At 39.7% G+C, this 26430-nt stretch overlaps 1 protein-coding gene across 4 annotated transcripts in view; it reads left to right on the forward strand.

Annotated features, from left to right (window-relative positions):
- The window catches only part of LOC124709528 (exonuclease mut-7 homolog), a 232064-nt gene that overhangs the window by 184751 nt on the left and 20883 nt on the right, over positions 1-26430 (forward strand). For all 4 annotated transcript variants that reach the window (XM_047240847.1, XM_047240845.1, XM_047240848.1 and 1 more), the window contains 2 exons: positions 11439-11666; positions 12452-12580. In XM_047240847.1, coding sequence (XP_047096803.1) covers positions 11439-11666; positions 12452-12580 — 357 coding nt within the window. The remainder of the gene's footprint in view (positions 1-11438; positions 11667-12451; positions 12581-26430) is intronic.

Raw genomic sequence — 26430 nt, forward strand, 5'->3', positions numbered from 1 at the left:
TAAAGCCAAGAACTCACTCCTGTAGCATTATGTTGAACAAAGTGCTTGACACAGCAAATGGGGGCCTAACAGGAGTGCATGGCAACACAGACTGACTTCTTATGCAATTTACTCACAGTCCAGCCGTACATACTGGACCTGTTAACCTTATCTGCTCTTAGATCTTACGCTGTTGTTCACATGTGGCACTCCCATGTGTGAAGTAGGATTTGGTACACCATAAAATAAATAACAAGCTAGTCTGGTAAAATCTTAGTATATACTGTTGAGGCCCTGTGTCTTCCAGTCTGGTTGGACTACACAGTTGTAACAGTTTTGCAAAGCTACAAGGGGCACTCATCAGAATTCACAGAGCTTATGCAGCTGAAAACTAATTCCAATTTCTAGATACTTCTGCCTTTACTGAAATGGCTACTCATAGATAAAATTACCATAACACTGCTGCTCTGCCATGCAGGACTTAGAAATGATGTTCCAGGACAGTTTTGGACCTGCTGGCAGTAAGTTACCCACAGTTGTGGCCAGAAGTTCATCAGCTGTGATCTATTAACATCTCAACTAGATAATAAATATTGCCCAACTTACTGACTGTAGGTTCAATGATAGCATATTATGTGACATAAGCTTTGTTCATCACGCTAATTTTGTCTAAGGCTGTAAATATTGTCACAGTCAAAATATACTTCAATGGCACCAATTAAAGCACCCATTTGACACAGATTCTGCCCCAGCTAATACACAGCACATTCTCCTGTACACAATGACATGTCACCTTTATGTATGGTGTTTTGGACAACAGTGTTGTCAGATGAGCTACTTTACTGAAATTTTTCCTTTTAATAACATTGTGTCCTATATCAGTTCCTACAGTGAAAACTCTTTTGGAACACTACTTCAAATGATTTTCCCTTGATGTCAACTTGTACAAAACATAATTTTGGCATGGATTCTTTTCTTTGGTTTAAAGGCCTGGGCTGGGTCTACCGGCTTGTTGCTAAGGGGTGTCTGTCCTCCTTCATAAACTGCATCTAACTTTTAGTTCTTACACATCCTGCTCATTTCAGATTTCTTATCACTGCCCTCACCCTCAACATTGACATCTGGTAGTCATGCCAATAAATCAGCTCTCAGAGTTATAGGCCATCCCATCGTATGGTTCATGCAGCACCATATTCGGGGACCTCGACTCACTGCACCCAGCCAGAGGAAGATCCTCCTCGTGGGTCTCTCAGTGACAGGGCTTCCTGTAGGGAAGATCCTCCTTGTGGGTCTCTCAGTGACAGGGCTTCCTGTAGGGAACCCTCTCACTAGTATTCGACAGCCTAGCATCCCAAAACCAACTAGTAGCTGAAGGTGCAGCAGACTGTGGGTCCCGGGGCTGCCCACTCCTCTTCTGTTCCTACCCACACAGTGGATAAGCCCTTGGGAGAGTCTTGCCCTCTAAAGTAGTTGAAGACAAAAAGAATAAATCTTGACAGAAGACTACTCCAGTGATGCTAGATTGTCCCATGCCATTGGGCTTCTAACCTATGTTCGTTTTTGTCGTTGCTGCACCGCCCCACCCCTCCCCTTTCCACACTCAATTCATAGGCTCGATATCTAATTAAGCACAGGAGAAAAAATGCTGGGACATGCTACTTCTCCTCCGTGGGATCATATGCCTCTTCATATGAGGTATGGGCTCTGTAGTTTGTTGGGCTACCAAAGATCTATGCCTATCCCGAGTGCATGCTTCGTAGTGGTGTACATACCGATGTGTCATTTCTTGTCGATCATTTTGTGACCCACTTTGCAACAGCATCAGTGTCCTGTTCTTGCCTGGTTGTATTTCAGATGTATAAAAGAAAGCTGAGGACACATGTCCCCCACCCTGCTCTGCACACGTGCTCCCCTACTGCCCTCCTCTTTGGTAGGTTTGTGCTTGGCTACCAGAGGTCCCCAGCCTTTGCAGCAGCTTTTCCCTTCTGTTTTGCATGTCTATCCTCTTGCTATTTTTTCTCCTCTCCCTTAGAGAACATGTCTGGGATGTTCTGCATTTTCAGTAGCCGATTTTAGAACAGTCTAACCATTGTTTTACATTCCTTTTTCTTTCTTTGTTCCCCTTCCCCTACCCTTCCTCCACATCGGCATTTGAAGTTCCTCTTTTTCTTCTTCTTTCCTGTGCACTCCCGAAGGCCGGCCCATGTGTCTGACGCATAACAGGTGATTGTGTAATGTGTAATTTCCAGGCCCAGGGAGGGGTGATTGCTTGAGCTGTTAACTACCCAAATTGCCGGTTGGTCTCTCTGTAAGTGTTCGGGAGGTGTGACCTAAGGTGTGAACAATCGCCTAAGGCAGGTGTGCCCCCCTCTGAGAGTAGGAAGCGCACCATCGGAGACACTGGCAATCAAGGGGGATTTTCTCACACCGAGCCGGTCATCTTCTTCACAGTCAACTTGTACTGAATGTAAACGGAATGAGGCTTACAATTCAAAGATCCTCCCAGCCTTCACCACAGTTGCTCATGGTTTCACTTACTGAAAATGGTCAGTCCTTTGCTATAGTAAATCTTTTTATTATTGAGAAGGCTGTTAATGCAATTGCTGGCCCTGTGAAATTCTGCTCTCATTTACACAATGGCACTTCGCTTATGGAGCTCCCCGGCTATCGTGTTCATGTCAAGGCCCATTGAACACTGAATTCATCACATGATGTTATTTACACCAAGCTGTTCGATGGTCTGAGCAAGGCAGAAATCCAATTTCCTGATCAGGTGTCATTGCAGTCCATTGGGTGATGAAAAAGGTAATGCATCCTTAGTGCAAGCACACCTATTCCCGTATGGACCTATCCTTTCACACTGCCCAGCATACCCATCATGTCAAGTGGTCCATTTTCTCTGACTCATACTTGAGCAACCGTTTCCTGTGTGCTATCCTTTTGCTTCCTCCCACCCCCACCTATGTGCACACCAAAATAGCAGCTTACTCAGGCTGACAGGAGGTTTTACTCCTCCCTGGTGACCTTTGACGACCAACATTTCCCCAGTTGCAATGACCAGGTGCAATATCTTACAAACGTTAGCCTCACTGCCGCAGTACATTCCATTCCTCGCACTTCCTCTTTACCGCAGTGTGTCCTGGTCCCTTGGTGGAGTGAGGCATGTCATGACAAAATTCGTGCATGGAGACATGCTCTCTATGTTTTTAACTTTCATGCTACGGTGGAAAACTGCATTCTTTATAAAAAGAAGTGTGCACAGTGTCGTTGTGCTTTTCGGGATAGCAAAAAAGCTAGCTGGATTACATTCACTAGTTCTTATAACAGTTCCACTCCCTCTTCCATCATGTGGGCGAACCTCCTGTGGCGGGCTGGGGCCAACATCCATTCCCCCATTTCTGGCCTGATACTAGCAAACAATGTCATCGTGGATCATATTACTATCTCCAACACCTTGGGCTGCTATTTTGCGGATATTTCGAGCTCCTCCGACTATCACCCTGCCTTCCTCCATCAGAAACAAGCAGAGGCGGCTCTAATGATACCCTTTTCTTCTCAGAATTGTGAGTGTTACAATGCCGCCTTTACTATGCGGGAGCTCAGTCATGATCTCGATTCCCCCCTCCCCCACTGTTCATATTTGGATGTTGCAGCACCTTTCTCTTGTAGGCAAGGCACTTTCTCTTTCATACATACCATCGCATCACAATTTACTAACCACTGCACAGTGTGGATTTTGAGTGCAGTGTTTTGCAATTGACCATCTCATCACTGGGTCCACTCATGTCACAAATCGTTTTCTGCGGAAACCCCAGACTATGGCTGTGTTTTTAAATTTGGAGACACCTGCTGGAGGACTGGTATCCTCTGTACTACATGTGGGGCTTCTGTGACCAGTGCTCCGTTCCCTTCAGGAATTTTTAAAAGACAGAGTTTTCGAGGTACATGTGTGTTCTGTCTTGTCAGACACCTTTATCCAGGAAAACGGTGTACCTCAGGGTTCAGTCGTGTGCATCGTCCTCTTTGCTATCGTCATTAACTCTGTAATGGCCTGTCTCCTGTAGGGCATCTCCGGGTCCCTTTTTGTTGACATTTTTTGTCATCTGTTACAGTTCTCCACAGAACTGTCTCCGAGCGGCATCTTCATCATTTTCTCGCTCATCTTTACTCGTGCAGTGTCGACGATTGCCTTTGTTTTTCCACTGACAAAACCGTTTGTATGAATTTCTGGCAGCGAAATTGGTTTCTACGACCATCTTTATATCTTGGTTCTGTTGCTGTTCCGTTCGTTGAAGCTACAAAATTCCTGGTCTCATGCTTGATAGGAAATACTCTTGGTCCTTCCACGCGTATTACCTAGCAGCCCGCTGTATCCGGTCCCTGAATATCCTGTGTGTCCTCAATGTTACTACATGGGTTGCAAATCAAACCATCCTCTTCCGTTTGTACTAGTCCCGTCCGTTCAAAACTTGACTATGGGTGCTTCATTTACGCACCTACACATCCATTCTAATGGTTTTGGCGACAAGAGAAGCGGTGCAAAACTAGATTGCGAACTTCACACTTCCCTTATTACAGTTGACTTTTTATTTGAAACGCTTAGCCGATCTTCTCCTCTGAATATGCAGCTGCGTCAATCTCCTCAACTTCTTCTCCGAAGAAATAATGCTGGTTAAAGGAACTAACAAATACTCTCTCTCACTAGAAACAACTCAGTAACCTCATACTTAAAGTTCTGTTCAGGTATATTTTCATCTCCACGAGTTTCACATAAACATACAAATTCTTGTAAGTCAACTACGACAACACCCGTTAGATACAATTAAACCTAATCACAATTGCCTGGTTTTAACAACCAAATAATTTATAGATGTCCCCTGTGTCTTGCTTTGTTCAGAGCTAAGATATGAAGTAAGTTAACAATCACATTCGCTAACACCTCAAAGTATAATACTTAGTTATTCTTTGTGCTTTTCATCACAGTTTCTGTGACGCTGGCAGCAAAAACTTGTCGGTGCCGCTCGTCTGACGCAGCTCCTGTCTTCTCTCGATAAACGTCAATCTTGCACACACAGACATGTGTTGCACAGTAAATAGGCTTTCTCTCACACTTATCTTTAAAATATCGCTTGTTGTAGGCAGCAGAAGCTTGAGTGGTTCCAAAATTTATGTGTAAATTCTCGAAGCACTACATCTCCCTCTCCTCAGGTCGAACACACGGTATTTTATACATAACCATTATGTACGTTAATAATGTACCTAGTATCCACATTTTCATTCTGTATTCTAATTTTTTGTACAATTTTTCCTCACTACCGATTAGTGTCATTATTCATAGTCGTTTGTATTCTGGAGGACTTTCCGACTCTCATAAAATATAATAATGCTAGTGGTATATAGAATTCAAACTTACCAGAATAATCCCTGTAAAATGTGTGACTTCTGTCACGATACCGTCCATTTCCCCTTTTGGAACCGTACCTATACCTTGCATATGGATTGACCCTATGAGTGCACTCTCTCCTTCCGTTTCGGTAGATACGCCCCTCTTGATTCCTACTTTCTTATGGTACAGGTCAATCCCCTTCATGGTGCCCCTGTCCGCACAATACAGGTCAGCCTTTCCTAGGTCTGCCTACCTGCCTTCTTATATTCAACAAATGCTGGGTGTGCCCCTCCTTATCCTTTATGAGTAGGCCTCATGGTTCATTTCCCTAGTATACATCTTTATGTACACTATAATCACATGTCTTCTGGTAAAGTTACAAATCTGTTTTACACCTCAACTCCACTTCTTGATACATCATTTAGTTCCCAGAGTTCTCCCCCACATTCCAACTTAACATTCTTGGTATATACTATGTCTCTATACACCATTCAATATATAATATGTTTACTTAGGTTATAAGAATCCCACTATCCTACAAATCGTCAGAATATTCGTTAGACTGACATTCCTTAATAATTACCCCTATTGATTTCCCTATGGCTTATGTTCTTTTGTCTTATTCATGCCTCCTTCTTACGTATACTCAGAAATCGTTACAGTTCTTATACTTATGACATTGAATCGTCATAATTCTTATAAGTATACATATTTTCCCCTATACACGTGTGCAATGCAGAACCCTCACAGTAAACAACAATGTGTGTATGTACAATGTGGAACTGTCACAATAAACGACAATGTGTGCATCCTCTCCCCCTACAATGCTTGAAGGTTCTCCCCTTTTGATGTGTAAGATCCTTGTTTGTGTAATTGTATTTTTTGTGTGTATGTGTCAGTGTGTTTGTGTAGCCTGATTCTTCGGCTTACTTGTATAATATAAGTTGTAGGTTATTGGAAACCACGGAAAATGAAGATGACTTCAGCGATAGAAGTATATGAACATGGAAAGAGGGAAAGATAGACGGATATTCAGAAGAGAAGTAAGAAAGGAAAATGTAGAAATGGTTGCTAAGATCGAAGAAGAGAATGAAGATAGCCCCAAAGACAGGAAACCCTTCCCATCCCCCTTTCCCAGGATCCCTACTTCGCCAGTACTTGAGTGAGAAGCCGGGAGAGGTATGGTGTGAAACGTCTCCTACAGAACGGACATTCTCACCTTCACTTTGAAGTCCCCAAAAAAAAAAAAAAATCTTAGCAAACCCTATTGAACAGCAAATGGTGAAGAATCAGTCACACTTGTTTGCGAGGTTCATTTGGAAGGTGTGGTGTGTATTCTGTGTTAGCCATGTTGGTACTTACACTACTCACTCCTTCCAAAAACTAATATAAATCCTTCCCTACACATCACACCTCATAAAGGTAAAATTATGTATCATGTTACCACAATTGTGTAATGATTCACATACAATCCCATTTTCTATTACTCTAATATTCTTTGCAGCTTATTAATCTGCACCCAGGTTTACATAGACCAACTGGATAAGAGATTACTTTCAAAGAATAGCTTAGGCAAAAATAAGACCTAACTGTCTGCTGATGGTGGGGAAGACTGGCTGGCTAATGCATTACAATCGAGACCACCGCTGACTAGAGCGGAGCGTGAAGGTGACTTAAATACTTATCGGGCACGATCTTCTAACAACTGAGCACTGAGAACACAGACTGTTCTGTACGTAATTGCAGATATATCAAATCGGAATCCAAATGCTTTTAATGAGCATATTATGAAACCAGTAATAGGTGCTTCAGTCCTGACTCAGTATAACAACAAAATTTATCGAGTTGATGACAGCGTGGAACAGAAGCCCACGTGACACATTTGAGACAACCAGTGGTGATACGATCACTTATTGCTATTACTACAAGAAGCAGTATGGCCTTGATATCAATGACATGCAGCATTCATTGCTTGTCAGTCAAGTAAAGAAAAGGATGCAGAACCAAGAGAAAACTGAACAGCTTATATGTCTCATACCTGACTTGTGCTTGATGACTAGAGTTACTGATGAAATGAGAAATGATTTTAGAGTGAAAGATATTGCAGCATAAACGAGTGTAACACCAAATCAAAGACAGGCATAGGGTGATGTTAGCACACTTCCACACGGATATGTTTCTCTAAATGTGGGTAATAGGATAGTATAAGAATTCAACAATAGATTACAGGATAGTTTAAGATTTAAAAGGAATTCGGTGCAGGAAAAAATAGCACAGAAGAAACAATGAAAACAACTCGGGATCCAACGGTCGTCACTCCGCCTGTTAACACTTAACGTTACTGTTCCTGGGGGATATACAACTTTACATTGTATTTTCCTTTTTCTGATCCTGTTATAGGATCTACTAAAAGTAAGGCTTTAGGATGTATTACTGCTTGTATTCGGTAAGGTCCTTCATACTTTTGGAAAAATTTGTGTGTCTCCTTCTTCAGGGCAGAGCTCTGAAGATGCTATTTTACGAGAACTAGGTCATCGACCTTGTATTGAGGTTTGATAGCTTTCTCATTATGTCTATTTACTCGTTGTTGTGCCCTTTCAACCAAGTTCTTAGAAACTGTTGTTTGATTAAGTTAGTAATCAATAGTAGGTTCAGGGTGTATACGATCCGGGAAAAACCCGGGAATTTTTTCATCCGGGAGAAAACCGGGGAAAACCTGGGAATTTTTCGGGATTCCGGGAATTTTTCGGGATTCCGGGAATTTTTCATTGTTTTAGCTTTCGGTTAAATTTTTGTAATTTTGACTGCAGAATTGATTTTCTAGCAAAGAACGTTGTTGTATCCTGCTACTGGAGAATGATACTGCAGCAATAAAATATAAACAAGAGGGAAAAAAATGAAACTTTAGTTGCAAAGGAAATGCGCAATTTACAACGAAACCCCTTGCACGCACAAGCGTCTGCAAATAGCAAAAATATGTCAAAGGCTGTAGGGCGCAGACTGTAATTCTTCGTAATAATGAACTGCTTGCTGTGAGCATGACGTCACAACTGTTCACATTAGGTTCGTTTGACCAGTTGCCAGCGGTCTGTTGCGCATGCGCATTTGACTCGCGTATAAGCAGTGCCTTATCCCGCTACGGCGGTACTTGTAGTTTGGCTGTTAGCTGTATCGGTAGTAGCTGCAAGCAGCCAGATGCAAACGAGAAAAATTTTTCTCGCGCGCCCTAGCTGCCAAATTCGCGCTTACACTGAGTTGTAGTGGGGAGGGGGTTAACCTGCACGTGACCCGTGTTTACGTTAAGTGATTTCACCGCTTCTCTTCGTTTACAGCTCCCACGTCAAATGAAAACAAAACGGATTTCTGTGGCCGTGAGCTATCAAGTGAATTAAAATACATTCACATAATTACGGAGGGCAAAAATATATTATTAATTTCAGTTTTCTGATTTGATTTTATTTCCAAGTAGTCAAGCATTAATCGCCTTGCAGAACAATGAAGTTATTTTTGCAAGTTTGCTAAAGAAATTTGGCTTGATTAATCTTTCCGCTGAGGCGATCATTTTATTTGAAACGAAGTGTTTCATTCTACAGTATTGGCTAGTTCCAACTGTTCGCTGAATTTCAAGTGCACGTTATCATCTTTTGCCATGTATGGCATTATGCCATAATAACGAACCAAAAATGAGATCGTATAGTACTGGTACTCCAAGAAAATTTACATCCCAAAAACCACACTGAAAAGCTTAATATCAGATGGGACCTGCTTCGTTGTGAATCTGGAAAAAGCCAATTTGCACTTCAAGCTGAATTATGCATTTTAGTATGGTTTACTAAATTCCGATGCTCTTTGGAGTATCCTCTGATGCCCTGTTTCTTTTATGGTGTAATCTAAGCTCTCCTAGTGCTTTATACACACGAACATGTGGGCTTCCTATACCACTGCAGTTGCACACGCACAATAATGTCTCTTTTCTGGCGCTGCCTGGCAACTGGTAAGTCGGACCTATTTCTAACAGTCGCCGGATAGTATTGCGAACGGTGGTTAGAAAAGCGTTACTTTCAAAGTAAATTTCTTTTTACCGAAGATGAATTATGTTACGTGTGAGAAAGTGGGATGGATATCTAAATCACATAGCGTTCGAAACTGAACAGTTTGAGGACCAGCCACTTCAAAAATTTCGAGCCGCGAGACATTTTTATCATAATTTTAAATTTACTGGCACATTTTTGTGATGTATTTTGAAGTATAACACACGCAAAAAAGATCAATAATTCATGTGAAAGCTTAGCTTCTGTTGTAGCGTGTTAATCTTAGAGACCAATATTATATGTGAAAGCTTAGCTTTTCTTGTAGATATACGGTATTGTGTACATTAATGTAAACCGTTAACTTTTCCTCTTGTGTGTTCGCGCCATGTAACAAGCGATGTTGCTATTGGCTGACTAAAAGACGTGTCCTATGCTCTGAATAGCTGCTGTCATCGGCTGGCTAGATCTCGTGGCTTGAAATATGACTCGCTTACAAAAGGACATATCAACCTCGATTTCAACGCTCCGGAAACTAACGCGCTGTGTTTGGTGCAATTCGAATTTATACGTTCGTAATACGATAATATGCAGCGTATATGTTGCTGCTAAACAAAGGTCTTTCCAAAACCGCTCTGCCCCGTCTTTTCTTTTTTTTCCCGGTAAGTTCTACGCGATTGTATAAAACGTTAACCATTCAAAGGATTGATAAGTTTTACAGTTCCGAGGGAAAATCTACGGAAAACGTACCGTCACTTAGCACGGAAAAAGTTTATTTTCGACCGGGAAAAAGCATATTTTTTAAACTGGATATCCGGGAATTTTTTTTCCTTGGCCCCGTATACACCCTGAGGTTGTTCCGGCTAAGTAAAACATTTAATAAGGGGTTCTCCCACAAAGGGTTTACCTATTACTTCCAAAGATGTTAATCCTGTTGATAAATGTGGTGATTCATTTAAAATAAGTTGAAAGTCTGTAACTTTCGTTGCCCGTGACATGTGCTTTCCATAGCGGTAGGTGCGGCATAATTTCCCAATTTCTTTCATAACCCTTTCACACAGGTTAGAAGATGGATTATAGTTGGAGATTAATACTTAACAAATATCTTCCCAAGCTAGAAATTCTTTAAAATCGTTACTAGCAAACTGAGGTCCATTATGGGTGAGAAACCATTTTGGTTTTCCTGCCTCCAGAAAGTATTGTTGCAGACAGTGAATCACGGTTAGTGTATTTGTTTTCGTAATAGGATATAGTTTAACATACTTCAACCAACACTCTGTGAGGACAAAAATGCACGACACTCCTCCCTTTCCTTTCGGAATTGGTCCAAAGAAATCTGCTGCTGTAAGATCGTGTAATGCCTTAGGAATGATTGGCTACATTTTGTATTTAACATGAGTGTTACTTTTACCTTCTGACAGATTTCACAAGTCCTAATTAAAGATGCTACCTTCTGTCATAGCTTCTTAAAATAATAGAACTTATATATATATATATATATGAGCTATACATTTCTTTATTCTGAAGTGTCCATATCCCATAGAACATGCCACACAATCTCATCCTCCATTAACTTCGGAATACGTATGTACCAACGTTGAGACGTTAAACTGTTCTTCCAAAATAAATTATGCTCTATAATTTTCCGTATATATCTGTAAAGTAGGTGTCATGATGGATGTTTTCGGTTATTCTTCGAGCCATATCTTGTACCCTGTTATGTGAATATTCTACTGTCAAAAAAAGTTTTTTGTTCGAATGAGCTCCTTCACAATACATGATTCTTGAATAAATTATGAACTTGTATCCTCTTGAATTTGTGGTACCCCCCCCCCCCCTTCCCCCTCTGGTCCATGTTCTGTCATTTCTGCATGTAGTGACTTATTCTATGTCCAAGTAATTACGATCAGGTAGTACCAATTTATGTGGACATAAAACAACATATATGCACAGTATGAAATATGAGTAAACCATCTTACCAGAATTCCATAATCACTCGGTTAGCTGCACATACAAAGTTTAGAATTAAACATTTATTATTACAGGCTGAATCACCACTTATAATGGGACCACCACCATTTACAGAACCAGTTCCTGCACGTTCTTTGCGAATCGTGTGTGATATGATGGTTGCTGGATTAGGACTACAGCTCCGTATGTGTGGAATAGATACTGTAATACTCAAAGCTGGTCAAAACTATGATCAGTGTGTCAGAATTGCTATGAATGAAGATCGTATGGTGATCACTAGAGGAAAAAACATATACAGACAAGTAAAGTTTACTTTAATCATTTTTTATTTTTTGTTTTTCAAGAAAATCAGCATTGAAATCATTATTTGTATTACAGATTTGAGTGTAAGTTCCTTTCTTATTTTTATTCAGTTTAGATACTTGTCATTTCACTTACATGTGGATGTTATATTGGTTTTATTAGTTGAAAACCAAATGCAAGGAATTTAGTGTAAACTAATAGATAAAAATTTACTCACCAAGGGGTGACAGGAGAAAACACACACACACGAAAGGATTTAAATTTTTGCAAGCTTTCGGAGCCAGTGGGTCCTTCTTCTTGCAGAAGAGTTGAAGGGGGAGGAATAGGGGTGCAGAAAAAGGACTGAAGAGGTCAGATATCATAGTAAAGTTCTGACATCTGAACTGTACCCTCAGTCCCTAAACCTCTCCAGTTCTTTTTCTTCACCCCTCTTCCTTCCCCTTCAACTCTTCTGCCAGAAGAAGGACCCACTGGCTCCGAAAACTTGCAAAAATTTAAATCCTTGTGTGTGTGTGTGTGTGTGTGTGTGTGTGTGTGTTTCCCCTGCCACCACTTGGTTAGTAGATTTTTATCTATCTGTTTATATTATATTATCAATAATTGATTATTTTCATAGTTAAATAAAAGGAATTGTTATTCCAAATTTTATCCATTTAAATATCATGTGGTTTCCAGAAGCTCTTTAGTAAATGATGCTTGGTATTATGTAGAGAATTTCAAACATATGTAGCAGTTTATCAAAATACAAAAAAAATCTTTTATACTCTGTAATAACATTTTGCAGATGAGCCAGCATCTACCTATGGGTCACTGTTATCTTGTTTCTGAAGGAAATTTAGAGAAACAGTTGAAAGAGGTGTTGGAGTACTTCAATGTTACAGTTACAAAGAAAGATGTTTTTAGCAGGTGTAAAGTAAGTGTTACATAGTGCTTTCTTGTGTGTGTGTGTGTGTGTGTGTGTGTGTGTGTGTGTGTGTGTGTGTGTGTTGTGTGTGTGTGTGTGTGTGTGTGTGTTTTTTTTTTTTTTTTTTAAGAGATAGAGAGAGAGAGATTTTACATTTTTCAGTAGTATGCATTTCGTCAGATATGTTAAGAGATAATACTACTATATAGTTGCTCCATTCCAAATAGCAACAAAAGTAATATTGTTCATGTATGAAAAAATGGTAAAAGGGATATTACTGTTGGGCAGCATTCTACTGTACAAATTTCTTGTTTGAAAGTTTAACACTGAGATACATATCATGAAGATGTCTTTTACTGATTGTCTGCAACAAACATGCAGTTGCTAGACTATGATGAAGAGTACACTAGAGACCATTATGCACCACTTTGACTGTTAGACACAAATAGGAAAAAAACCACTAGACTCGTGTTTGTAGCTCTTGTTGAATGATTTACCATCATTTGTACATGCACCTGACATCATAAAGATGTGGCATGGGAGTCAGTCCAAGAATCTAAAACTCACACAGTAGAATTTTGCTGTAAATTTCAGCTAATAATAGTACAAATACTGTTCAGGAATTATAAGAACAGGGAGATGTAGGTGGAAATAGCATGGTGACATAGGGAAGTACCAGATGTATTACATCATGGTGAGACAGAGATTTCAAAATTAAATATTGGTTTGTAAGGTGTACTCGAGAGCAGATATAGGCGCAAATTACAATTTGGTTTTGATACAGAGGAGTTTGATGCTAAAGAGAATTGTCAGGAGAAATCAGTGTGTAAAGAAGTGGGATATTGAAGTAATCAACAATGATGGTGTGCATGAATGTAGATTTTTCTAGCAGATAATAATCACGTGTGTGAAGTTCTCTGAGGCTGTAGATACTGAGAGTACCAAATATCACAGAAAACAGTTCAACTGGAGAGGAATGGACACCTCTAAAAAGGGCAGTCAAATTGGACAGACAAATATACCGGGTGATCACCAAACGACGCGCGCAAGAGATCTTTCACGCGTCTAGCAATATGGGGTGGAGCGCAATCCTGCATAAACATCGTACATTCCAGCAGGTGTTTATCAACCAGGCTGGGGATGATGCGATTCTGTAACATATCGGCGTACCTCTCACCCGTCACGGTAGCAGTTGCGCCATCTGTTGGACATTTTGTGAACTTTTTTTAATAAAACCCCATGTCATTCCAAGCATGTGTGTCAATTTTTACCTCTCTCTCTCTCTCTCTCTCTCTCTCTCTCTCTCTCTCTCTCTCTCTCTACATTATCCCGTGGTTTATTAAGTTTTCAAATTTATACCGTTTTTTTGATCACCCGGTAAATAAAAAGAAGGTAACTGTGAAGAAGCTTTAGATAAAGGAGGGAAAATACAGAAACGTCCTGGAAAATAAAGCTGCGAAGGATTTAAAGCACAAGGAAGCTAAAGCAAAATGCTTGGTGGATAAATGTAAAGAAATGAAAAAGAAAATTAATGTCGGATGGACAGCTGCAGCTGGTAGGACAGTCTAAATCACTTAGTGAAATAAAAAGACAAGCACTTAACATTAAGAGTGCAAAAGGAATTCCACTGTTAAACATATAGGAGAGAGCAGGTTGGTGGATGGGTGCATTGTGATGGGCGAATCGTATGCGGACATAATTAATAAGAAATGGGTGTTGGTATGGAAGACATAGGGGATCTAGTAGTAGAGTTATTGTGTGACAGAGCTCTGGAAAACACATGAGGGATAGATAACATTCCTTCAGAACTTCTGAAGTCACTGGGGAAGTGACAACAAAACAAATATTCCAGTTAGTGTATAGCATCTATGAGTCTGGACACATACCTTTGAATGATACGTATACCATCCAAACAATTCCAAAGATGGCAAAGACAGGCAGATGTGAGAACTATCACACAATCAACTTAACAGCTTCTGCATCAAAGTTATGGACAGGAATGATATCGCAAGACTGGAAAAGAAATTTGAGTATCTGTTAGATTATGATTGCAAGATAACGCTGGCAGAAGAGCATTGAATAGCAGGCGGTGTTAGAGACTTTTACGGGATGGTGAGGTTTTTCAAGAAAGGATATAATACAAGATCAAACAATGGAAACTCCAGGTAGGAATATTGACAATGTTGGAAAACACAGATTACTAATTACCATAAAGATAACATGCTAAGTTGCAGACAGGCACAATTAAGACACTTAACATATAAGCTTTCGGCCTCAGCTTTCCAGAAAAAGAGAGACACACACACCATTCATTCACACAAGCAAGCACTTCTCATGCACCAAAGACCACCAACTCTGGCAGCTTGGCCCAGAATCAGCCCGAACTGCCGGAGTTGGCATCATGTGTGCGTGAGGTGTACTAGCTTGTGTGAATGAATCAATGAGAATAGTCAGTTTCTGAAAATATAATATAATTGGATTGATAAAAATCTACTCGGCAAGCAAGGGCAGTAGTAAACACACATAAAAAGTTAATGAAAAATGCAAGCCAGTGTCCCCTTCTTCTGGCAGAAGGATTGAAGGGTAAGGAAGAGGAATGTAGGAAAAGGTTTGTAGGAAAGGGACTGGCAAGGTTTAGGAAATGGTGGGAATTATGGAAAAATCACCAAAAACCCTGGATCAGGGAATACTCAACGATTGGGATGAGAAGGAAACACTGATTGTTGGAGAGTACACTGGGTGAGATTTTAAAACCTGTGAGCTTAAAGATGAAAGATAGAGTAATAAGCCAGACTGAGATTAAGACAGAGATTATTTGATGAAACATTGTGCAAGCAAGAGTTAATGAAAGTGGAAAGGTGGACAGGTAAGTGCATCTTAAGTGGTAGAGGGGGGGGGAGAGAAAGATAGAGTAATAAGCCAGACTGAGATTAAGACAGAGATTATTTGATGAAACATTGTGCAAGCAAGAGTTAATGAAAGTGGAAAGGTGGACAGGTAAGTGCATCTTAAGTGGCAGAGGGGGGGGGGGAATCAACAGGTCAGAAAATACGAGACATCGAAAACTAAAACGAAATGAAGAAAGAAATAGTTACAGAGACCAAAGAAACGTGACAGCCATGAACCATGAACTTGGTGCTGTATTACCACACATGCCATAATGGATTCTTCCCTCCCTGACGCCAGTTTCTATCAACTCCGCAGGTGGGAACTGGCATTATGACATGTATTACGTTCTTGCCACCCTTCCGGCCTTTATTTTTTGTTAATTTCTGTGATCTCAGTAAGAAACTGATTATTCTCAATAATGTATGAGCTCTTGTAGCCTTCATTCCTTCTTATGTAATCCACTTGTCAATCCTTGTTGTTGTCGTCTATTGTGTTCAAACTTGTCTGTTTTCAATCTTTTTTGCTAGTTCAGTCATTTATTTATTTGAACCACCTACATTAACCATCATCTTGCCCTACATCTTTTCTAGTACTGATTTCCATGTACTTAGTAGGAACCATTGCTATTTATGAATTTTCATATACTCTTTGTTTACAGTTTCTCTACACTGCAGGGTTTTCTCCCAATTAACTTTCACCAGTGTACTTTTCTTTCCTCCTCATCACTTACCTTGCTTTCATGCAATTCTTTCACATTTTTGTGCCTTAGCTTTTGGCCAAACTGCAGTGATAGACTGTTGCTGCCTTCTCCTACATTATTTTATTTCCCAAACATAGTGGATTCTATTTTTTCTGATTACTTCTTGTTTGTTTGCTCTGATACTAAGCTTTGTCTGTTTTCATGCCTTTTCCACAAACTTTATCAATCACAAATTATTTTGTAAGTTTTTTCCCATCATAATTTTTTCCTATCATATAGTCCATTTTTTTCAAGACAAATTCTTGCAGTCATTGCCTGTTGTTAAGCCTGATCTGTTCTCAGAATTTTCATGTGAATTTTTCTGTTTTGCCAATCCTTTTCCTTGCTTAAGTTCTTGTTTTCCCTCATCCACCCCCCCCCCTCCCCCTCTGCTTCATTTTTTCTGCTCCTACCATCTGTAGTACCCATCAAAACCTCCTTTTTTCCCATTCCATCACATATTATATTCAGTTCATTTGAAAGCATGCTTGTGCACTATCTAAATTATCTTACCACACTCTAGCCTTCATCACTGCATCCCATACCAGTGGTAACTCATGATGATAAGAAACAGTCACAACAGTACAATTTTCCCAACCTCTCAACTAAGGCACTCTCCCTTCCTGAATTACCTGTATTATCCAGGATGTTACTTCAACCTTAAATTTGTATTTAATCATGCTACTTTAGTGCAGGACCTACGTACCTTCACACATACTGTCAACTGAAATAATACATTGCTACCCAGTCCCAAAACCTTTCCAACAGGAAACCTAACACTGAACCCTGCCTTGAAAAGTTCCAACCATGATTCCATCTTCATTCCCTAAAAGCTGATGATTCCATCATTATTCTCTCAGTGGATAAGGGATCTACTACTGTGGTACATGACTGACGGGAATATGTAAGTTAGGGTCTACGCCAGTTGTCTGACACCTGTACATTACAGCATCTGCCATCCAGATCCTATGCCTTTGATAAAAAGCTCCTTAAAAGCTCAGACACCTCACTCAAACCATGCTCTCCCACCTTTTACTTCTTCCTAAGGTTCACAAACCCAATCACCCTGGCCATCCCATAGTTTCTGGCTTTAACACACCCACTGAACATATATGTGCTTTAGTTGATCAGTACCTGCAACCTATAATATAAAGACTCTCCTCCTATATTTAAGACACCAACAATTTTATAGATTGTCTGAAATATTTGCCTATTCCTCTTCCATCACACCCCTTGCTTGTCAGCATTGATGCCACTGCCCTATATACCATCGTCCCCCTATGTATGTGGTCTGTCTGCTGCTGGACGTTACTTCAAGCAGTGCCCATCTAATTCCATACCTACGATGTTCTTTCTGCTCATCTTAATCAACTTTACACTTCCAAACAACTACTTTACCTTTGAGGCATAGTTACAAAAACAGATTGGGGACATGCCATGGGAACTATAGTGCGCGTCATTTACAACGGCGGCCGAGTTTAGGTTCGGTCTGCGCATCTGTCGTCTCAAAACAGTCAGCCAATGAACAGAGAACGACGTTGCCGGGAGTGAAGATCATCCTTTCTCCTGGTGTTATAGCTATGCACACTGCTATTACTTTTGAACTGGGTTGGTTTATTAACAACAAATTTCATAAGTGAATATATATACTGTGAGGATCCCTAGATCCTTAAATAGATGTCTGCAGGATGTCCGTGGGTGGGCTCCAGCAATTATTCTGATTACATGTTTTTGAGTAATGAATACTTTTCTACTTAATGATGAATTACCCCAGAATATGATGCCATACGAAAGCAGTGAATGAAAGTAGGCATAGTAAGCTAATTTACTGAGATTCTTATCACCAAAATTTGCAATAACCCTAATAGCATACATAGCTGAACTCAGACGTTTCAGCAGATCATCAATGTGTTGCTTCCAGTTTAACCTCTCATCAATGGACACACCTACAAAATTTTATAATTCTACCTTAGCTACAGACATCTGTTCAAAGTCTATATTTATTACTGGAGTTGTGCCATTTACTGTACGGAACTGTATATACTGTGTTTTATCAAAATTTAAAGCGAGTCCGTTTCCTGAGAACCACTTAATAATTTTGTGAAAAACATCATTTACAATTACATCACTTAGTTCTTGGTTTTTGGATGTTATTACTATACTTGTATCATCATCAAAAAGAACTAACTTTGCATCTTCATCAATGTGGAATGGTAAGTCATTAATGTATATCAAGAACAGTAAAGGACCTAAGACCGAACCCTGTGGGACCCCGTAATAGCGCCCCAGATTGAGGAATCAGCTATTGTTTTAACATTACATGAACCACTTATTTCAACTTTCTGCAGTCTTCCAGTTAAGTATGAATTAAACCATTTGTGCACTTCCCCACTCAAACCATAATGATTCAGCTTATCTAAAAAAATTCTATGATTTACACAATCAAAGGCCTTTGAGAGATCACAAAAAATACCAATGGGTGATGTCCGGTTATTCAGAGCATTTAATATTTGATCAGTGAAAGCGTATATAGCATTTTGTGTTGAAAAGCCTTTCTGAAAACCAAACTGACATTTTGTTAGTACTTTATGTTTACAAATATGGGAGGCTACTCTTGAATACATTACTTTCTCAAAAATTTTTGATAGGGCTGTCAGAAGAGAGATTGGGCGGTAGATGTTGACATCCAACGAATCCCCCTTTTTATGCAATGGTTTTACAATGGCATATTTCAGTCTATCGGGGAAAACACCCCGCTCCAAAGAGCTATTACATACATTGCTGAGAATCCTACTTATCTGTGGGGAACAATCTTTAAGTACCTTGCTGGAAATGTCATCAATTCCGTAAGAGCTTTTACTTTTCAGTGAGTTTATTATTTTACTGATTTCAGAGGGAGAGGTTGGTGGAATTACAGTTGTTTCAAACTGCACAGGTGTGGCCTCCTCTATTAATAGCCTTGCCTCTTCTAGTGAAGATCTAGATCCTATTTTTTCCACAGCATTTAAAAAATAATTATTGAAAATATTTACAATTTCTGATTGTTTGTTAGTACACTTGTACTTCAGTTTTATGGCACTAAAGTCTTCCTGTGCTCTTGGTTGCCCTGTTTCCCTTTCAGTAATATTCCAAATTGCTTTAATTTTATTATCAGAGTTACTGATCTCAGACATGATACACATGCTTCTGGACTTTTTAATAACTTTCCTTAGTACCGCACAATAGTTTTTATAATATTGAACAATTTCGGGGTCAGGACTCCCTCTTGCTGTTAGATACAGTTCTCTTTTACGGTTGCAAGATGTTCTTTTTCCTTTAGTTAGCCAAGGTTTTTTATGCATTTTCTTGGAATTATGTTTAACTATTTTCTTGGGAAAACAATTTTCAGATACCCTTAAAAATGTATCGTGAAATACGTTATATTTCAAGTTTGCATCGGGTTCCTTATACACTTCATCCCAGTCTAGCTGCTGTAGTCTTTCCCTAAAGTTTGCAATATTTATATTGTTAATTGAACACACTACTTTGAAAGTCTGATTTGATATACTGCATGGAGCTATGTCATGTACTGTAACTGGCTGTGCACCATGATCTGAAAGACCATTCTCAACAGGATAAGCATTTATGTCCTTAAACTTATCTTGGTCTATAAAAAAAGTTATCTATCAATGTACTACTGTTCTTTGTTATCCGCATAGGAAAATCAATGACGGAGCTCTAATTGAAAGAACTGAGTATTACTACAAGATCATTCTTCCTATTACACTCTTTCAGGGAATCAACATTGAAATCCCCACAAATGATAATTTGCTTCCCCCTGTCTGACAGATAGCACAACAAAGCATCCAAGTTTTCTAGAAATAGCTGGAAATTCCCTGAGGGGGACCTATACACTGTTACAATTATGAAAGTGCCATCATTTAGTTTAAGTTCAGTGGCACATGCTTCCATATGTTGCTCTACACAAAATTTTTTAGTTTCTAAATTTTTTACACTGTGGAAGCTTTTGACATACATGGCAACTCCTCCTCTCATCATATTATCTCTACTTACATGTGCAGCTAATTTGTACCCATTGATGCTAACCTTTTGCTTATCAGTGACAATGTGATGCTCAGACAGGCATAGTACATCTATTACATTCTCAGTTTCTATATCTTCTAAACAAAGCAGAAGCTCATCAGTTTTATTCTTCAATCCCCCAATATTTTGATGAAATATACTAACATTATTTTTCACTTTACTTTTCTGAGTATCTTGAACTTTTTTATTGCCTGGCTGGCTGGACACTGGCCTGGCTGAGTTTCCCACTGGACACTGATCTTACACTAAAAAAGAGTTTCCACCATGAGATGTAGTTCCTCCCCCCTTTAAATATCCTGGTATCAGCCCAGCCAGTTTACCCTTCCCTTTCTTGTTGAGGTGTAGGCCATGTCTAGTATAGTCCCACCTACAGAGTGAATCAACAGGAACCACACCAATGTGTGACCCTGCACCAGATCCAAGTAGCCGTTCCAACTCCAAATTAACTCTCCTGACAGAAGAGCTCAAATGCGGTCGGTCGTGGCGCTCCAGAACCGACACAAACCCAACGCTCCAGAACCGACACAAACCCAACGCTCCATAACCGACACAAACCCAACACTGGTATGACTCGATGTTGATGCAATCTTTGCCAGGTCACACTCTATGCTGTACCCCGGATCTCTGTCAGTACTGTTGCTCGGCCCACCCACAATAACAACGGTATCCTCCTTAGTAAAGCCTCTACATAGTGAATCTAAATCCTCTGTAACCTGCCCCAGTCCAGCACTAGGTTTGAAAAAACTTGTGACCTGGTATTCTGACCCTAATTCATCCTGCAGAAGTTGGCCCACACCCCTAGCATGCGAACTACCTAGCAACAAGACTTTCTTTCTCTTTGCAGACTTCCCTACATTCTTATTCATTTTGTTGCTGAAAGCTTGTTGAGCCCTGTCTACATCTTCTTCTGTGAGAGGCTCATCAGTTTCTGACTGAGGCAACAGGTCAAACCTATTTTGTACATTAATAACAAAGCTGTCAGAAGAATTTTTTGGCCTGTTCCTTATGCCTGTTGTCACTTTCCACCCCTGTTTACCCTTCTCCCCCCTTAACCTGTCCAGTTCCCGCCTAGCCTCATCTAACTCAGCCTGAAGGGCACCAATTTTCCCCTCCTGTTCCACAATCTTTCTATCTCTACTGCATAGCCTACGGAACCACTGATGAGTCTCGCTCATTTTCCCAATTCCCACACCACTAAAATCGCCCCAATGAAAAAAGTTACTACGTCCATCACACCAGACCACGGAGCTAACGATTCTATGGCACATCAGGCACTTTACACTCATGGTACAAATAGATTTTAGTGACAGAAAGACAATTAAGTTACCGGAAAACAATGAAAATACGTATACGAAAAATTAGGACTACTCGTGACTATGTAAACAGTGGTTCAGAAGTTTTTTTACTGGAAATTACTTAAGAGATGACGATACTCTACAGATATAAAGGGGCAGCAAACATATTTAGCACCCTAAACTATCAGTAAATGCACTTAAAATTGCGGTATGAAGTTTAATCAGAAAGCTCGAAAGTTCGGCCTGGCCGTGATATGTAAACAAAACGAACTTTATGTGATTACTGTGAAAATATGTGAGTAAGACAAAAACCTTTAATGGTACGCTTGAAGAGCACTATAATTAACGTAATAAATTAGTTTAAAGTGTTAAAAACAGTTTATTACTACTTAAATTACTTATCTTGTACAAGAGCTGTGACTCAGACGTCCGTATAGCAGGAGAACTAGGTGGTTTGACTGGGAGAGAGAGAAGCATAACTGGGAGCTGGGCATTGAATTGTCTGCTAAATGCAGAGCAGTTGATTCCGTAGGCGGACGGCTGCGACAGTGAAGGAGTTCACAGATATTTTTATTTCATGAATTGGCACGGCTAGGATATTAGATGAGTGGGACCTATTTTATGGTACATATGATGACATGAAAGGTGTTTAACCTCTGATATGAGGTACTAGGATACTGTGGAGCTAGTGAAGTACACACAGTGTGTAATGGCTAGGTAACGTATCTAGCCACAACCATCCTAACTATTCATATGAAGCATTGATATGGTTATATTGATGAATGTTGCAGATGTAATGCATACAAGCATTCGTGGTTCAAACTGTCACATGTTTTCACTAGTTGTGCCAATTACATCACAGTAGTTGAGGTTTCATGGAATGAGTGATTGCACGAGTTTATATTTGACATCCTGTAGAAATACGTTCCAAATTTTTTTGAGGGCATAGGGCAAGCAGAAGCCTTCTGACAGTATTCGCTGCCCAGTTAGGATGCTCATCTGAAATTACACCCACATTCTTAGCTGTTATCTGGTACGGTATTGAAAATACTGCCAAAGACAATAGGCAGAAATTATTCATGGAATTCAGAGCATATTAGTTTCTGATGGTACTTGCAGATTTTTTGCACTAAGTTTCAGCTCCAGGTTTGTTGCGCATGTGACTGCTGAAGACAGATCAATCATCTAGATGATCGCAATATTTTTGGGTCTGGCACTTAAGTAAAGCTGTTCATCGTGGACATAGAAATAATATTTACAGGACAGAACTGATGAAATGCAACTGTCATACAAAGGTAGCAAACTTACCTCTGTGACAGTCCTGAGAGAATGTTTCTAGAATTATATTTCATTCCCACAGACAACACATAGCTATCTGCTTTTCAAGTATCTTTCAAACCACTTCAGTTCACTATCTAAGAAATTTAGCTGTCACATTTTTCTGAGCAGAATGTCAGTGTTGATAGTATTAAAAGCTTTGCTGCAGTTTTTTAGTGTCAGTATTGTGGCATCAGGGGTGTCAGTGGCATATTTTAGATAATCAGTTACCGTAATTAGTACCGAATTGGTGGTATAGTGTTTACGAAAGCCAAACTAATATATGTTGTATAAGTTGAAGTTGTGCAAGTGTTCAGTACTTCGATCTTGATCATTATATTCCATGGCTTTGGAAACAACAGGTAATATTCTGATTGGCCAGTAATCGCAAGGTGATGGTAGGTGTCCAATTTTAGGGATAGGTCAGACTATACTTCTTTTCCAAATGTTCAATTCACAAGAGAAAAACTAAATGGCATGTCTGTTCAGGCAGGTGCTAATCTATCTGTAGCATTCTTGACCATGGTTGCACTGATACTTTCATTGCCTGCTGCTTCAGAAAAGATTCTCATTATGGCTTTTCTTGTTATATTTATTGTTGTGTGTTTTAATTGGGATGTGTTGTGGTTAGTTATCTAGTTTCGCGTTTCTTAAGGGCCATATTTCTTCGCTGAAGGGAGTTTACAGGTGTAGAGAAAATTCATTCAGGTCACCAGCTGAGATCTGACAAGCAGTTTCTGATTTTGCCTTTGCCTTTCCAACACCCCGGCTAAAGAGATTCTGCCACAGAGTAGCTGCATACAAAGGAACAAACATGCCTAACCTTGGTGTTGTGAATGCAATGCTTTACCATGTTGTCAATTGTTAAGCTAAAGGAAATGAAATCAGATCAGTGATAAACTTCACATCAAAACTGGGGAGCACGTTTGTATGCAAAGTGAAGGAATTCTGCTGCCTTGAAAGCAAAATAATACATGCAGAATGAAGTGAGGAGGATATAAGAAGCTGACTCACCCAGGCAAATAGGGTATTCCTTGCTAAAAGAAGTCTTCTAGTGTTGAATGTAAGTCCTAAGTAAAGGAAGAAATTTCTGAGAACATATGTCTGGAGCACAGTGCAATTGAATCACAGATAGGGGGGGGGGGGGGGGGGATTGGAAGAGAAGAAAATTAAAGCAGTTGAAATATCAGCTTACAGAAGAATGCTGAAAAAACTAAGTAGACTGAGGAAAGATATGTGTGAAAAATGCAGGTGCAATAAGGACAAGAAGATAGAATTTATGTGAAGACATCAAGCCTCAAGCCCTTACCTTGTCATTGGTAAAGTCAAATTATTAATGAAGCTATAAGACTAAAATAAAAGTAATCCATGTAGATGTTTAGGCCTATGTATGTCATTCGGATCCACCAACTGATCAAACAGTTATCTTCATGAGACATTTTACTATTGAGAGAAATGTAAGCTTCCCGGTGATGCGTCATCCAACCCACTGCAAAAACAACATAAAACTCCAGTATTAATATATTTCTACTCTACAATTTGTTTTCAGATGTCTGAAACAGTTATATGTTCAAATTTGTCTTGTAGAGAACTACACTTCTCCCCTGGTATTGTTTCCCCATTTATTGTTTGTGGATTTGATTATTCACAAAATTAATTTTAACTGTTGATATTTCTTTTCTGTGAACACGATTCACCTATTCACAAATGAGAGAGAACAAGTGCAATGAGGAAGTATAAGTGGTGGTGTAGTACAAAGCAGACAGTGCATACACACTCACTGAGGGATGTGATGTGGAGATTGCAGCACTGGTCTGTGTTTGCTTGTGCAGTGAGAGGGGGAGGGGAGACGCTCGAGTCATACACAAGTGGAACACTTATAACGAAGCAATAACGCATACTGGTCACAAACCTGTAACATGATTAAGCATTGTTTCATGACAATTGTGCTAACTATGTTTGTGCAGTAGATCGTACTTTTCAAATTGCACAGCTTGTGTGTGTTGCAATCCTGCTAATTCTTCACCCCAGTCACACATATACCTTTGGTACATTACATTTGGTTGCACTGTTTACTCTGTTTCAGTGCTGCCATTTTACTGTTTCCTTGGCACGCATAAATGACTTTTATCACATTGTCTGTAAGAGCACAGTTGAAAAATGTATTGGTCTTAGGTTAAAAGTTTTTTCATGTCATGGTGGTAGTGACAATGCATCACATGCTCCAGTGAAAAGGCAGCACCTGTTGGTCATATTGCAGCAAGGCTACTTTAATACCTTCCACTGACACAGTTGGTTGTTATTGGCATAAAAGTTCATAGAGTGAATAAAAAACAAAGTTAGTAACTGAGATAAAGCCAAAGTTCTTCAAAGCCGTAATACATGATACTAATTTGCACATCTTGAATAAAAACAAGAAGAAAATGCCACACCATTATATGGGAATTAGGATACCACATTACTGAATGCTTTATTCAATAACTTCACTTAGTACCAGTGAAACACTCCTGGGTATTTATCTGTTCTTGTCATGAGACATGACCATCTGACTTGCCTAATGTGCATTGTAATGACTGGTCCTAAAGGCATCAGCTCTGATAGTGGTAATGTCCCTGCCTGGTCATCAGAGTTGATTTAAAAGTCTCATAATACCAAATTTCTTCTTGACATAATGAGCCATGAGGTTCTTGTAACGCCAGTCCTCAGTTTGAGTGAAAAGCCTTGTCCTCATAGAGGACATACATCTACTGACCAGAGGGGAAGGGACTCACTTCAATGCTGTAATAGGGTTGATAGGTCATTGATATCTCCTTATGCGTGCCTGCTCTTGTGAATACTGCTCAGTAGGAAGTTGGTAATGATTTCCACTCTAGTGTCAACTTCCCAATATGGATTCACCTTCCTGAAAGAGTACTGCTGGAAGTTGGCCACCTAGATGAATGCTTTGCAGGATTAACTGGATACTTTATAGCCTTACAGCATTGTATACCATAATTCCAGTGTGATTCACCAAGCTACTGGTGCAGCCATTCTGAGATAGTCCTTTCAGCTTTGCAGACAACCTGTCTTGTGGAGCGGAGAGTGTTGACCAGCATTCAGGGATTGGTGTATATAGATGAAGATGTAGATGTAGCTGTAGCTGTAGATACAGAGGTGTGTGGCTGTGGGCAAATTCAAAATGTTGTCCATCAGCAGGAAATCTTGCAGTCTTTCAAAGATGATAATAAGAGACAGCAAGAAAATCTCTTAGAAAAAATTCCTGAAATCTGTTAACTGTTTTACACAAACTAAAAGGTCAGTCAGAAGGATTTTGGATAAAAGCAGTGCATCTCCTATTAAAGATGTATACACTGAGGAATATGGCTCATGTAATGTAATAATACTTTTTAAACATTGTCCTGTCAGACAAGCACAAGCACTTCAGATCAGGTAAAATGCCTCTTTCTCACAGAGGACAAACATCTACTGAACAGAAAGAAGGGATACACCTCAGCACCTCTGTTGGTCATATTTGGCCTTAGTGAGTGGCTTTAGTG

Source organism: Schistocerca piceifrons, chromosome 1 (assembly GCF_021461385.2).
Source record: "Schistocerca piceifrons isolate TAMUIC-IGC-003096 chromosome 1, iqSchPice1.1, whole genome shotgun sequence".
In the NCBI taxonomy this organism is placed as follows: Eukaryota; Metazoa; Arthropoda; class Insecta; order Orthoptera; family Acrididae; genus Schistocerca; species Schistocerca piceifrons.